This window comes from Canis lupus, chromosome 28 (assembly GCF_003254725.2).
Source record: "Canis lupus dingo isolate Sandy chromosome 28, ASM325472v2, whole genome shotgun sequence".
In the NCBI taxonomy this organism is placed as follows: domain Eukaryota; kingdom Metazoa; phylum Chordata; class Mammalia; order Carnivora; family Canidae; genus Canis; species Canis lupus.
The window spans coordinates 21,753,648-21,769,177 of NC_064270.1; the positions used below are offsets into that span (position 1 = coordinate 21,753,648).

The 15,530-nt window shown below is 50.2% G+C and overlaps 1 protein-coding gene across 1 annotated transcript in view; it reads left to right on the forward strand.

Annotated features, from left to right (window-relative positions):
• The first annotated feature begins 374 nt into the window (after positions 1–374).
• MXI1 (MAX interactor 1, dimerization protein) overlaps positions 375–15,530 on the forward strand; it is an 81,330-nt gene continuing 66,174 nt past the window's right edge. The window contains exon 1 of the mRNA XM_025467168.3: positions 375–844. Coding sequence (XP_025322953.1) covers positions 583–844 — 262 coding nt within the window. The 5' untranslated portion in view covers positions 375–582. The remainder of the gene's footprint in view (positions 845–15,530) is intronic.

A 15,530-nucleotide genomic window follows, 5' to 3' on the forward strand; every position in this document is an offset into this window, starting at 1 on the left:
TCCGGATTGGGCTTTTATTAAAAAAAAAAAAAAAAAGGAAGAAGAAGTCATAGCTACCATTTAATGTGCGAGGCACTGTGCTGGACCATTTACGAGGTCTTATTTTTATGTGAAGACAAAACCCAGCTTACTAGTTTGTTTTTTATGCAGGTCCGCTCAGGGCATCGACTATTTTTTCCATTCGTGTTGAAATACAGTGCTCTGCTCTGAGGTAAGATTTGGGTAGAGGCGGGGAGGGTGCGGGGATGGGCCGAGGGCGGTCCCTGCCTCGCGAGTCTCCACCTTTTATTTTGACCGGTCCGCGGGCGACGGGCTCGCGCTAGGACCCAGGCGCCAGAGCGCCTCCGTCCGTCCTGTAGGTTCATTCAATCTCCCATACACACAGACCCACTGCGAGACCGACACACACTCACACACACTCACACACACAACTGCACGCAGCGAGGCTCGGGAAGTCAGGTCGCTCGCCTGCTCGCCTCGGCGCCTGCTCCGCTCCAGCCAGCCGGGGCTCCTCGGGGACCGGAGCTCGGCCGGGCAGCGCAGCCCCGAAGGAGGACGAGCTCGGCGGACCCCGGCTCCTCCATGGGCAAACGCGGGCGGCCGCGCAAGGAGGCGCGCTGCGAGGGCGCGGGGCTGGCCCCCGCCGCGCCCCCGGCCGTGGCCGCGCCCCAGCCCCCGGCCCAGCCCGAGGAGCCCGCGGGGGCCAAGCTCAGGTGCCCCTTCTCGGACATTTTCAACACCAGCGAGAACTCGATGGAGAAGCACATCAACACTTTTCTGCAGAACGTGCAGATTCTGCTCGAGGCCGCCAGCTACCTGGAGCAGATCGAGAAAGAAAACAAAAGTAAGTTTAGGGGCCCCGGCTCCTCCTCGGCGCCCGGCTCTTTCTTCCTCAACCACTTGGGCGACCCCTGTCGCCTGCTCGGCCCGCGTCCCCCTCCCCCCAACACACACATCCAGCCCTCGGCAGTAAAGCCGATGACACCGGAGAAAGGACACGCACGCACAAAGCTGCTAAAGATGTAACAAAGACGAGCGGGAGGGGGGGCGAGGGGGGCCTGTCGGTGCGTCCGTCTGTCCGTCTCCCCGAGGCTGGGACGACCGCCGGGTGGACAAGCGGGGGAGTGTTGTTTGCTGACAACTGAGCCCAGAGCTCATCTCTTCGAGGTCGCCTTTCTTCCTCCCCCCCCCCCCCCCCCCCCGCGCCGGAGCCTTCTCGGGCAGACAAGTGTTGTTTTTCTGTTGCTCGTTCCTGGGTGGGGTGGGGATTAGAAGCCGAAAGTTGGAAATCGTAGGCAGAGCTCAGCGGTTCGAGAAAAAAAAAAAAGAAAAAAAAAAAAAAAAAAGCACACACAGAGACACACACGACAACAATAACAACAACCACAACAACCAAACAGCCCTCCGCGGCGTGGGCTTGGGCTGGCCGGCTCGGCTGCGCTTCTCCCTCCTGTCTACTGTGCTTCTTCCTCCCCGCCCGCAGCGGGGCTCAGGCCGTCGCGTCCACGGACACAGTACCCCAGCACCTCCGTCGCCCTGGGGTGCCACCGCCCCCCCTCCCCCAAACAGGCCGGCTGGGCCAGGCAGCGCCAGCAGCTCGCCCCGGACTCGCCGTCCTGCGCCCGGGAAACTTGGCGAGGGGGACGCAGCTAAAAGGAAACTTTGGGATCTCGCAGGAAACAATAGTTGGGGAAGAAGGTGTGGGCTGTTGTGTGCGGTTTCTTTATTTTCCGGGAGACGACTTACGAGTGAGCGCGCCTGGCGAGGAAGGCAGACGCCTGCCTGGTGGATTTCTGCTGTCCTCCTCCTCCTCCTCCTCCTCCTCCTCCTCCTCCCCCGCCCCCCACCCCCCTCCGCCGATTCAGGTGGAGAGCAGGGCTGGGGGCGGGGGTGCTGGGAGCCCCACCCGGCCTGGCCTCCTTTTTTGTATTTGTTTGTTTCATTTTTGCCCCTGCCTGCTGGGTCCCCCGGTCCTCCCAGGCAGTCGACTCAGCGTCCTAACGGGGGCACGCGTGTGCGATGTCTCCAGCACGGTCCTCACAAATAAGAGCTGCGTGAACGGGGAAAGGGTCGAGGCAGATAAACCGATAGACTGGAGAGAACCAGGCTGTTTAATCTGTCCGAACAAGTAGGAAGATCAATGAGAAGAGAGAGGGGGTAAAAAAAAAAAAAAAAAAAAAAAAAAAAGGTCCGATTGCAACGTGTCAGATCTTGCAACCTCCTCCCCCCAAAACACAACAACAATCCTCAAACACAAAAACACCTTAGTTGACCAACACCCCAGGCCTCCAGGGTGAAAGGAACCGTGTGTTGCCGGCGCAATTGTGCAGCGGCTGAAGGCAAAACCAAGGATTTGTGTTGGGAGGACGGTTGTGTGTGTGTGTTCTTTTCTTTCTCTTCTCTCCTGTTTTCTCGGAGTGCCTGGGTTGCGAGAAAGGCGCATCGCTGGCGGTGTAGCCGAATCAGTTTGCGATTATTCATGGGGGGGGGGGGGGAGGTGCATTCGTCAGGAGGGTAGTTTCTGAAAAGCCAGAGCTGCTGGGGAGCTGGGTGAAGACGTGGTTTTGTTTGGTGTGTTTGCTTTTGTTGGAGGGGGGAGGGGCGTGATTTCTTTGGCTACCCCTCACCCCCGTCCGGGGTTCTCCGGAGCCCGTCCCGTGGTGCCGACTCTGGGGGGGGGGTGCACCAAAAGAGGGCACCTTGGCAGTGTGTGGCAAGCCCGGCCCCCTCTCCCTACCCCAGCATGGTGTGCTAAGGAGGCGGCTGGAGCTTCCACCGCGTCCCGCCCCCCCCCCCCGCGCACCCGCAGACAATCGCAGACCTCCGCCCCCCTTGCCGCCTCCCCCGAGCCGTCCCCCGCCGCCCTGGCCGTCGCCACCTCCTAGTTTACCCCGTGCCGGGGCTCCGGCGTGGCCACCAGTCACGTAAGCAGAGGGCCGGGCGCGCCGGGCCGGGCTACCCCGCGCGGGGCGGGCCGGCGGCGGGGAGCCGGGCGCCTGTGGCCGGGAAGCCGGGGGTCTTCCTCCCGGTGCCCTTCCCGAGCGGCCCGCGAGGGGGTCGGGAACCCACGCGCCCCAGCCAAAGTCAACTTCGCGTGCGTAATCAGCCCCTCGGCCCCGCTGCTCCCCCCTCCGGCCGGCTCCCCGCGGGAGTATTTTTAGCTCCCTTGCCTCTCTTTGCCGCCGCTGTTTGGCTCTGCATGACGTGATGCCAGCGGCCCCCAGATTTCCCCGAGAGCGTGGGGCGCTGCGCCTTGCCCGGCTTGGCTGCGGGGAGCTCGCCGGCTCCAGGCCCTCGCCCCCTCCCCAGCAGCTCTCGCAGGCGAGGGTGACCTCCAGCAAAGTACGGGCGACCAGCTCCGGGGCCCCTATTATGCCCCTTGCAACCAGTAGCGGCCCACGGGGGCTGCTTTACCCTCCCCACGTTCGCCCCCCCCCCCCCCCCCCGCCGGGTCTCGGTTTCCTGGTACGGAAAACGGCGGGCCCTACATCTGCCTCATTTTATTGGGGGCGCTTCTTCGCGCTGGCGGCGCTGCCGTTGTTTTCTGCTTGCTGCACACAATGCCCGCGCGTCACGGCGGTCCGCGTGTGCACAGCAATAACGCGAGTTGGGGGGCGGGTCGTGCGTGCGCCGGGCTCGGGCACTGCGGGTCGCTCCGCGCGCGCGGGGCTTGTTTTGCTTCAGAGCCCCGCTTTCCGAAACGCTTACATCATTCGGTCGTTGGGGGAGGGAGGGGGACCTGGGCGTTCCGATAGGGCTCCGGCATTTCTCAGGTCCCTGGTTTTTGGAAGGAAGCAGGGATCCTAGTTGTTCAATTGTTATTATAATGAGAGGGGGCTCAAGCTTTGGTTTTTTGGGCAAGTTTTTTTTTTTTTTTTTCCTTTTCTTTTTTAGGTCACTCCTGCAAAGGGCAGTGCTGGCCGGCTCAGGTGCACAACCTCCCCGCCTTCATTTCAGCCCGTTCCCCTGTAATCACTTGATCTCAGTTTCTCCGCCTCCTCCTCCTCCCCCTCCCAGCTAGAGACACATGGTTTCCACATGGAGACAAACTTCTTTCCTCTGACTGGACTTGACCTAGCTGCGTGGTTCAGCCTATCGCCGGCTGCGGCTCTCTCTGACGTCACGCGTTGCTGAGGCCAGAGCCTGGTGGGTGGGGCCAGGAGGCCAGCCAGGAAATCTCTGGGAGCCCTAGTGAGGCCAGCTGGTACGGTCCCTTCTTAAAGGGACGCTCTTCCCCCCATCCCCCCCCCCCCCCCCAGACGTGTGTCAGCCCTGATTCTCCATTTCGGGCTCTTGTGAGACCTTCCCAAAATGCACCACTAGACCCTGGTCACGAGTTCACACGTTTCGTTTTCACTGTTGTTTGCGAAGTACTTACTTGGCAGGAGCTTGCCGTATTTTCCATTGTTGCCAGAACTGCTTTTCATCGCCTCTTTGAGGTTTCCGTAGTAGGAGTGCTCCCCAAGCTGTGGCCACAGGGTTGAATTATTCCCAGTAGATTTGGTGAATCTCCTCAGGGGGAGGGTGTTCAAATTAAGTCCCCCACTATTGACTGTCTGCTCTGTGCAAGGCCAGGATTCCCAGGGATACGCAGGAACGTTTTCCTGACGCGCCAACTGATGGGAATCCTTAAGGATCTCACAGGTCTCCAGAAATATTCATCATGGAGGCGAGGACCGGTTATCACAAAATCAGAAGTTATATGTCAGTCACTTCTGGCATCATCTCCTATATCCATTTGAGGTCCAGTGAAGAGGTGGCAATTTAGAACTAATAATGGGAAAAATCTTTACTTCCTGTTTTGGAAAGAGGTTAAGACTGAAAGGGAAAAAGAACCAGATTCACAGAAGAGCTGCTCAGTGGGCAAGTAGTAGCTTCTGTAACAGGTAACATCCAGAGGATAGAAATGGGGCTTCTCAGTATCTGGGGAGGATAGCTTTGGGGGGCAATGGTTAAGATAGAGATGAAGGGTTACAGGGGAATAGAAGGCAGGCACTGCTCCCTGGAGTGGATTATCTGCGTTTGAGGGTGAGGTGCTTTCCTAGGGGCATGGACAGGCCAAGGAGCAGCCTCTTCCTCTTGATGGAGGAAGCTGCTGCTCTGTGGTGTCATATGGCCCCACCCTGCCTTCCTCACTTAATCTCCCCTGCTCCCGTCCAGCAGGTCCTCCAGCAAGCATGCTAGGCAGTCATGCCTCTGTACTTGACTCAGACTCTTCCCTGCGTCTAGAATGTCTTCATTCTCTTACTCCTCTGGGGTTATCTGTATCTTACTCACCCTTCAAGACCTAGGTCAGTTCCTACCTCCCCTAGGAAGCCTCCTCTGGCTATTTCTTAATTCAGTGTACTTGAGAGAATGAAAGCTTTACGGTTACTCAGAGCAGAGCCCAGATTCCTCCTTTGCTGCTTACTGGCTTCATGACTTTGGGTACAAGTTACCTCACCTCTGAGGTTCCATTTCTTTTTTGTAAATTGAGGATAACAATAGAACCAGCCTCACATCATTGCTGAACAACTAATTGAGATGCTCCATTTAAACATCTAAAGTACCTGGAATAGGGGATCCCTGGGTGGCTCAGCGGGTTAGTGCCTGCCTTCGGCCCAGGCTGTGATCCGGGAGTCCCGGGATCGAGTCCCACATCTGGCTCCCTGCATGGAGCCTGCTTCTCCCTCTGCCTGTGTCTCTGCCTCTTTCTCTCTCTCTCTCTCTGTCTCTCTCTCTGTGTCTCTCATGAATAAATAAATAAAATAAAATCTTAAAAAAAAAGTACCTGGAATATAGTAGGTGCTCAATAAATAGCCTCTTCTCTGAGCTTCAATCATCAGTACCATGCAGACTTCTACTTGATTCCTGTGTATTAGCTTTATCCTCACAGGGAGATAATAGCATCCTAGGGGAAAAGATCACCTATAGTATTTCAGTATATGTCACCATTGCATAGAGTGCATCACTGGGCATATAGGAGATACTTAATATACATTGATTGGTTGAATTGGCTTTTACTGGCTATGACACAGCGATCAGGTTTGAAGGCTGGGGGGACACAATATAGACTTTCTGGGGACTTGGAGAAGAGTTGGAAATACTGATCTCTTCCAAGGAAAGAGGGTCTCCCGTAATCCACACAGACTGCCCCTGGGTTGTAAAGACCAGGGGCTTCAAAGAGATAGTAGGTCAGGCCTGGGTTGTTAAAAGTGCCCACTGTCATCCGCCGTGACCCTGGAAATGGATCAGTTACTAGCTTAGAGAGCAGGGTACTAGGGTGACTTTGCTAAAATGGAGGGCTTTGATGGCAACTAATGTTCAAGCAGGTCACATTTCTACACAGCAGGCATCTTTCAATTCATTCATTCATTCCACAGATATGTATTGAGCATCTACTATGTGCACTTGCTTTTTCCCTGAAAACTCTGTGGGTTGATTTACGGTGGGGGTAAACTGGGATATTTGGGTTTTGGGGCATTGTGTAAAGAACATTCTTAAATCAGGGTTTTTTTTTTTTTTAAGATTTTATTTATTTATTAGAGACACACAGAGAGAGAGAGAGAGAGGCAGAGACACAGGCAGAGGGGCAGAGGGAGAAGCAGTCTCCATGCAGGGAGCCCAACGTGGGACTCTATCACCCGTCTCCAGGTTCACGCCCTGGGCTGAAGGCGGTGCTAAACCGCTGAGCCACCCGGGCTGTCCAAATCAGGTTTTTATTTTCACTGCATCCTAAATTATGTTCTCAGATTCAACTTTTTTTCCCCTCCAGTTTTAATTATGATTTCTGCCCACTGCTAAATGCCAGAAGTAGACTTTGAAGATATTGTTGTGGCTTTCAGAGTCCCAGAGCTCCCAGGGACTGGGCACCCTGTGGAGGGGACCCAGGGGACCCTTAGAAAATTGGAGAAGTTGAATTAAGCCATTCCTGGTTTGGATGGGAAAAGGAGGTTCCATCAGCTCCAAGGCAAAACAACAGCTGCTCATCGACCTTCCTTTGCTGATAGAAACACTGTTCCATTGACACACCTAGAAATGGGGATTTTTATCTGAGGATGACTGGGCAAGAGTTTGGAGGGAAAACTGAAGAAAATAAAGAGAGTGCCAGCATGTTGCAGCAGCAACTAATTGCTTTACATAGTATCAGTACTGGCTACCATTTTTTGAGCACTGACTATATACCAAGTATGGGGTTAAATATGCATTATCTCTTCCAGTCTTCACAACAACCCCATGATGTGTGCAATTTTATTATCCCATTTTATGGAGGGGGTAACCAAGGTGCAGGGATGTTGAGTAACTTGCCCAAAGGTCATATGGTTTAGTAAGTGGCAGAGCTGAGTTCTGAACCTAGGCCTCTGATTCCAGTCTTAATGATACATGCATGTACACAATTTCCAGCCAAGGAATGAAGTCCAGAGAGGTAAAATGACTTGCTCAAGGTCACCCAGCACCCCAAAGCAGAGCTGGTATTTGAAACACTCTGTTGATTGTTCAAGGTCTTCCTGTACACACCCTGCTTAGAAAAGGCTTAGAAGTGAGGCCGAGGACAGAAGAGCCAACCAGAGAGGTTTTTTTTTTTTTTGTTTTTCAGACTTGTTCAACTCTTCTGGCCCTAACTCAAGTTTAGGCTCCTAGGAAACACCACCCCCTCCTGCTGCCTTTCCCAAGTCTGTCCTCTGGGCATATCAGAGGACTTGGGCTGTTGCTATGGTACTGGGGCCAACAGCAGGTTCATCAAAAGCCGGGTCTTTTGCCTTTAAAAAAAAGCCCGGCCCTGCAGAAACGAATTGGCCACAAAGATTTGCATCAGTCATTGTGGCTTGTTCTGTTTTAGATCCCCCCTGCCTCCTTACCCCATCCCCTCCTCCCTACCACCACCACTTTCTATAAATACAGTTGAATAAATATTGATTTAAACTGGGTTTCTGGAGGAGAAGCACATGGCTGCCCTGGCCTGGTCCTCACTTAGATACCACCAGTATGCCAGGCCTGACACCGAACCCCCTGACAGCTCTGGCTTCCAAATGACCCGTTTTGGGAAGGTGAGTTGTGGTTTTGTGGCTTTTGAGTTAAGAGAGAGAGAGAGAGAAGAAAAAGAAGTAAAGCAACAATCCAGCCAAGAAATAGGAATCTTCCTACAGAATGAAGAAAGCAGTTTTCAGGCAGATATTGGGGGGGGGGGGGGGGTGTGCTGTGGTAGTTGTGGGGACGTATGGCAGGCAGGCCTTCTGAGCCATTCTCTTGCCTTTCTCATTCTTCCTTCCACTCCATTTGGGGTTTTGTTTTTAAACGAGGCAGGTAGTAAGACAGAGGGTCAGGACCAGAAGGAGCCCTAGAGGTCACAGAACATCCATCATCCTCACTGTATAGATGAGGAGGCTGAGGCCCAGAGAGGGACAGTGGCTTGCCCAAGATGACACAGCAGAGGCAGAACCAGATTCTTCTGGGGCTCTCACCTGGTGTGAGAATGGATAACAAGCAGAGCCCCAAATTGGGCTTTTGTTTTACAGGTCAGGTGCTTATAAAAGTCAGCAATTCTCAAACCTAGGGTGTGTCTGGTTATTGCAAAGGTCATTGCAACATTCTCAATAGTCTTTCAAAATGAAGCTAATTTGAATTTGCTATTTAGAAAAAAAAAATTTTCTTGTACACTGGGCCTGGGGAGCCCAAAGGCAGTGACAGTGACAGGATGGCTACCCAAAGGCAGTAGACAGTGACAGGATGGCTACCCAAGCCATATCTGAAGAGGAGAAATACAAGTCTTACCAGAGGGGCCTCCTCTGGGAGTGGTGGGTGGAGCTCCCAGCTCACACTGGAGAAAAGCTTCAATTCCACAGGGATAGACACCTGCTCTCTGGCTCTTCTGCTACTAAGGGGAAGTAATTGTCTCTGGTATCATTGTCCCTGAGTGGCCTGGCTGGAGGTGTTAAAGCTGTCAACAGCTGACTTGATCTCTCTGGCCAAAAATAATGGGAGTTTGCTACCATCCTCCAGAGCTTGAGGCTTCTTCTTTGCTTCCTCATCTTGACAGAATTGTGCTAGGCCCCTTGCTTGTGAAACATTTTGAAAGTGCAGGTGACCCTGGCTTTGAGCAATCAATCTCCAGGAAATATATGTAAATACAATCCCCCTTTTAAAACATTTAGATTGGAGAACCTCTCTTTAAAAGGCCTTTGTGGCAAATCCTTTTATAATCTGTGGAATTATGTTGCTTGTTATGTTTTCCCTAAATTTGTTTTGTGAATTCTTCACTCATTCATTCATTCATTCATTCGATATTTAAGGAGCACATACTGCTGCTTTATGTCAGGTACTATGCTAGGTCCTGGGGCTACAGTCCCTGCCCTCATGCATGGAGTCTGTACTCTATTCCAGTGCCAGGTTGTAGAAATTCCATTGTCTTAAAGTGAATCCCAAGAATATAGAAGTGCCTCTGGCCTGGACCTTTGTGTCTATGGTTCTAGCCATCATTACAGATGAAACAAAAATTTATCTTAGGCTTCCTAAAAGGAATAGTCCCTCCCCTCCCTGCACCCCCTACCCCTACCCCTGTGTTTAAAATCTTTTGTGTTTTGTATTTGTCCTTGTAATTTTTTACAGATCTTTCTTTTTTTTTCTGCCTGTGCTTAGGAAACTAAGTACCCTGTAAGCAGCCTTGTAAATAAACACATTCCACTCCCAGCTCTTTACAGATTGGGGCATTCTGTACTTGGAGGATGGTCCATACGAGTGTTCCTACCAAGCCCACTCTCCCATATAACATGCCCTTGGCCACATACCTCTTATATCCAACTGCAGCATCTGCTAAGGAAATTTAAACACAGCAAAATTAGAAAGATAAACATAGTGTCCTAGGGGAGATTGGGAAATTCAAACTAAAGCCAATAAAAAGGGATTTGGATTACCTACTATTTGAGATGTTTTACTCTTGTATCTTTATGGCCATTAGCAGGAATACTTGAGTAAAGATGATTTGAGACAATTTTAATACTGTTGTATTAAAATAGAAGGCATGTTTAGGAATGCTCTGTTTGTGGTCATGGGTTGCAGGTGGGGGTGGGGGGAGCTGGGGTGGCTTCTGTTTTTCTCTCTAAACCCAGAACTGCTTTATGGTATCCCTGTGTTATCTGCCTCTTACCTCCACCACACCTGACCTCCCATACTATATTTCTTGACTCATAAAACTCTGAGTTCTTTGCATACAAGTTTCTTTCATTTCACCAGCTGTAAAATATAGCTCAATTCAACAGATAATTTCTAAAACCTTCCAGGAGCCAAGCCCCGTGCTTCATGCTTTCAAAGTGCAGGAGGTATGGTCTCCAGTTCCAGCTCATATTCCAGTACAAATGATAGACAAATAGAGACCAATAAATAATTCTTGCCTGTCTCCTAGGAGTCTAATACCTGACCGCAAGGGGACTGCTGACAAGTGCAATGTTGTCTCTGTTTTCCAAAGGAATAATGATAATGTCCCCTTTACTGAGCAGTTACTATGTACCAGCACCATGCTAAGTGCTCTATATTAAATCCTCACAAACGTCCAATAGCAGAATGCTAGAATTATCTTCATTTGTAAACGAGGAAAGCCTCAGCCTTAGCAAGGCTGACTAACTTTCCTAAAGCCACTGCTAACATAGAGTGGAGCTGAGACTCCAATCCAGGTTTTTCTTTCTTCTTAGGAAAACTTAGGCCTCAAGGGGCAAGAGGCTAGAGATGGAATCTGGAACGTTTGAAGTCCAAGCTGAGGGTCCCCTTGGGGATGCCTCCCTGGGGTGACTTCCTTTCCTTTCCACTCATCCTAGGGCAGAGAGAAGGCAGCCAAAACCTTCCAGGACTCTTTGGGTATTGACACTAATGTCAGATAAGGGCCCTTCTTCCGAAGGGCAATGGTCTAGGGTGTTGCTATTTGTATGTGCAGTACTACCTGGCCCCTGGGGAACTCACCCAACCAGTAGGGCTCCTGTGGCTCTGCACACTAGGGTGTCAGGGGTGTGAATCCACACCCTATCAGGCTATACTAGGTTTCCTGAAGGCGTTCAAGTTCTAGGGCAACTGGTCTGGCCGCGCTTGGAGCCAAGGGCTTCTGCCAGAGAAGCCAGAGGGGAGAAGCATGTGTGAGCTGCAGAGATGAGCTATAGACCCTGGCTGCCACTGTGACAGTGTGGGCCAGCTGGTTCTGGTCAAGTGATCTCCTCAGTGGAGATCGAGGAAACAAGAGTGATCTTAAATATAACTGGGTTCACGTCTCTTACTTATTTAAAGCCTTTCAGTGGTTTCTTTCCTATCTCACCCTTACTGTTGAGAGTGAGTGTAGTCCTAGGATGGGCAGCCTTGGCATCTGCAATGGGACTCCCAGGCCCCACCCTAGACCTGCTGAATCTGAACCTGTAGTTTATCACAATTTCCAGGTGATGTGTGTGCTCATTAAAGTTTGAGAAGCTGACCTAGACAGTCCTTGTGATTGCCCTGAAACTTCTACCCACCTGAAGCTATCCCACATTTATTATTTATCCTTTGTGCTACCCATCACAATTTATTATGATTTTGCTTGCTTGTCATCAGTGTGTTGGACTAGAATACAAGCACCGTGAGCCCCGGGGTCATGAAGTAGTTTCATTCATTATTCTGTCTTCAGCATCTAGCTTAGTGCACAACCCGTAAGAGATGCTTAAGGAGTATCTGTTGAATGAATGATGAGTTCTCTCTCTTTAGCCTTTTGACCTAGTGTTTCTCAGCAAGGGAGCTACTGGTGAGACCATTTGTGTGCAGATTAGTCCAGGATACTGCAGGCTATAATACCTTTGGTTCCCTACTCACTAAATGCCAGCAGAAACCCCTCCCTCCAATCATTGTGACACTTATTTCCAAAGCCTCCTGGGGGATGGTATTACCCCTGGTTGAGACCATTGCCCTAACCCAGTTTTGTGTGACTCATCTGATTAAACATATCTTAATGTATGCTTTAGGGTCCCAGAATTAGAAAATCTAAGCTTGAATCTGGTCATTACCTATATGACATTGGGCAAATCTCTTAACCTTTCCAGGCCTCATCTGTGAAACAGAATCTCTGAGGTGTGCTGAGGAGTTTGTGAGCAACACTGGGTACATAGTTGGCTCTCATCACGTGCAAACTAGTACACAGATGAGGCATAGTGTTCTAAGCTCTTGGGGAATCCCACTATCCTAGAATCAGAATGCTGGGGCTGGAAGAGATGGCGAGATCACTCATGTCCTTGAGTGATCCTGAGTCCCAAGGGCCTGGTGTTTTATTCTTTTTTTTTTTTTTTTTTTTTGGTGTTTTTATTCTAAATGGTGCACCTGAAGCCGAGAACTCAGCCCCCAGGCAGCAGGCCGAGTATGTGACTTTGTAGTTTCCAGGGTCTGGCTGGGCCTAAGAGTGACCTCCACAAGTGTCTGCTGCCTGGAAGGGAGTGGTGATGCCAGTGGGTGGGGGCAGGGGAGCTCTAGCCAGGCTCCTGACAAGGGAGGGAGAGTTACCCAGGACTGTGGCAAGAATGTGGGGCATCCTCTTTAGCAGCAGGGAAGGCCTCTGGCGATCCTCCTTTTATTTTATTTTTTTTAAGGTTTTAAAAGCAAGATGCATCTACCTTTGAAAGAACAGATCATCGCATCCAAAACCTGATACATGCAACCAAAAATATATACAGTATATTCTTGCTTTTGAATATAGATGCAAACATTTTTAGGAAAATGTTAATTCATGGAATGAGCGATGTTTCAAAAGAATAACATACCATGGCTGAGCAGGCTATATGCCAGGAATGGCTGAAAGTCATGAAATCTACCAGTACAAATGAGTATAACCTCAAATTAAAGGAGAATAGTAAGTGGCTAGGGCAACAAATGATGAAATGTCATTTGGCAAAAAGGAAACAGGAGGCATATTCCTGATGAAGGAAACTATTTCCATATAGTAAAGATGATTTACCTGTGGTGGTCTTTTAATTAAAGGGGTGTCATGAGGTTAGGCATATGGCTTGTGCTCATCACCAGGAAGGGAGTTGATTCTGAGGCCACCTTTTCCTTAGAGAAGAATGAACCTTAAACAGAAAACAAAAGCAGGCTTTGGATCCCTTTGGAATGTAACTTGATATTTAAAGGTTTGGTGCTCCACACATTAAAAAGATCAGAAAATGTATTCTTATTTATTTATTTATTTATTTGTTTATTTTTAAGAACACGAGTCAACCAGAAAAAGAACTATGGAGATGGGTAGAGAGCACAGGAGAGTCTGTGGGCCTGAAACCTAATCCTTGCTTGGTGGGTTTGATAGATAGCTGCTGTGTGGCCTCAAGTAAGTTACCATACCTCTCTGGCCCACAGTTTTCTCATCTGAAAAATGGAGACTGAACTGAGGAACAAGCTTAACAAGATAAACGTCTATGAAATAAACCATGAAATATTATTTGAGGGGACATTAACTTGACATGTCCCTAGCAAATTCCCTTTCCAAAATCCAGAACACTTTATCAGTTGCACCCCCAAGTGGGATGGATGCTCCAGGGGCAGCAAGTGTCTTAGAGGTGCCTATGGAACTGAGTCCTGCAATGCAGATTTCTTCTTGGATCCAAGTTAATGCAAAAAAGAAGGGAAAGGACATTCGAGAAATTACCACATCCATTATAATCGCCGAAGCAGGCTGCTGTAAGAAGGGCTATTTAATAAAATTGTAAGAAGCCCTTTCCTAAGGGGGAAGAGATAGACCAGGATGGAAGTCAAGTGCAGCTGTTTGAGCCTCTGCCAGTGGCCTGATCTCACCAGAAAACTGAAGTTAAAAACAACAAACTTCCAGATTCAGCGATCTCGGATGAACACTGCCTCCCCCTGCCGTTTCCTCCCGCCCCTTTGTCCCTTCTCTCCCTGTCCCCCCAGCTCGGGCACCTGGGTCGCTCGGTGCTTTTCCGTGTGCTTGGGATGTCAGCCGGCGGCCCTGGCGACTGGAGCCTCGGGAGGCGGCAGCTACCTCTCGGGTTTAGCATTACGTCATCCCTTCTAGACCCAAATTTATCTCGGCTGCGCGCAGACCCGCAGCTCTGAGCTGCCGCTGACTCCAGGAGAGCTTACGCATGAAGTTAGGCAAGGCTGACTCACTGGGCAGAGGCAAAGGTTTTCTGCTGCTCTTCACGTTTTGGGGCCCTGAGGGGGGAGGTGGGAAGGAGAAGGAGGCTGCGGTTGTCGTTTTGGGGTGGAGGATGGAAAGATGTAGCACTGTGACGGTTCTCCTTTAGTAGGAGCTCAGGACTCACCCTTCTTCCTCCGTCTTCAGCCTTCAGTATTTGAAAACCCCCATCCTTAAAGATAATTGCAGAAACCAGTGCCCTGCGCCACAAGCATTTTGCACTTTCAGGGAAGTTCTCTCAAGCTCCAGGTGTTACCGATACAGTGACTTGGGGGCTTGTAACTTAACCTCAGGGTCCCTTCCCCTGTTTCCATCTCTCCTGTCTGCAGAAAAGATGTAATACAGACCAGCCTCCTCCATTGTTCGTGAATATGCAATAAGTCGTTTGGATCCAAAAAAAAAAAAAAAAAGTCGTTTGGAAATTTGCACTGGGTAAACTGTGACAGAAAGGACTCCTAAGAGTGGAGAGCTTTGCCTTCTGCCCCCCCCCCCCGCCCCCCCGCCGCCACCGGGGGGATATGGCCCCCATCTGGGCTGTGTTTGTTATAGGCCTGGGGGATTCAGGGGGACTTTTCCCATCTTCCAATGAGGCTACCCTGAGAGAGATCCTTTAGGGAAAGGACTGCAGAGATTGCAGTCCAGAGATTGCAGGATTGCAGGTAAGATTCCAGGTTCTTTGGTCAGAAGACTTTGGAAGCCTTGCTTTTCCTCAGTTTCCCCATCTGCATTTGTAGGGCAAACTGGATTCATTTGAACAAAAGAAAGGCCATAGCTGCCTCTGGGTTCCTCCAGGCTGGGACTGATGCTGAGGGAAGGTGAAGCACATTACTTTGCCGAGGCTAGAGCCCCAAGCTTTGTACTGTGGAAAGCCGTTGTGGCCAGTGGTAGAGCAAGAACTCTAGGAGTCAGTCAAAGCAGGGAGAAGGAAATGGCGCCTTTGGTTGACACTGTCCCACTGCCCTCCATCACCATCATCTCTGCTCTTCTTCAACAGATGCAGGTGGCCTTTTTGGTGACTCCTGCCCTACTCTCCATTTCCTCCTTTCCCTCTTGGCTATGGCTCTAAAAGAAGGGCTGGTTAATTCATCTGGAGGTCAACTGTGAAAGGTCTGGCATGGGTACCAAGCATCCAGCTTTCTCTTAATAACCTGCTAGGTCTTATGATCTATGAATTTATTTATTTTTTTGATCTATGAATTTAAACCCATGTGTATTTTAGTTGGTACTTTTTTTTTTTTTTTTTTGATTGCCTGTTGCATGGTTTATCTCCTATTGGGGAGACTTTTGTCATAAATCTACCTTTTTAAAATTCCTGGAGTAGCCCTTAGCAATTTGGATTCTAAAGCTTAAGTTGTAGAAACTTTCAACCTTAATCATTTCTGCCTTCCACTAATAGATCTTGGTG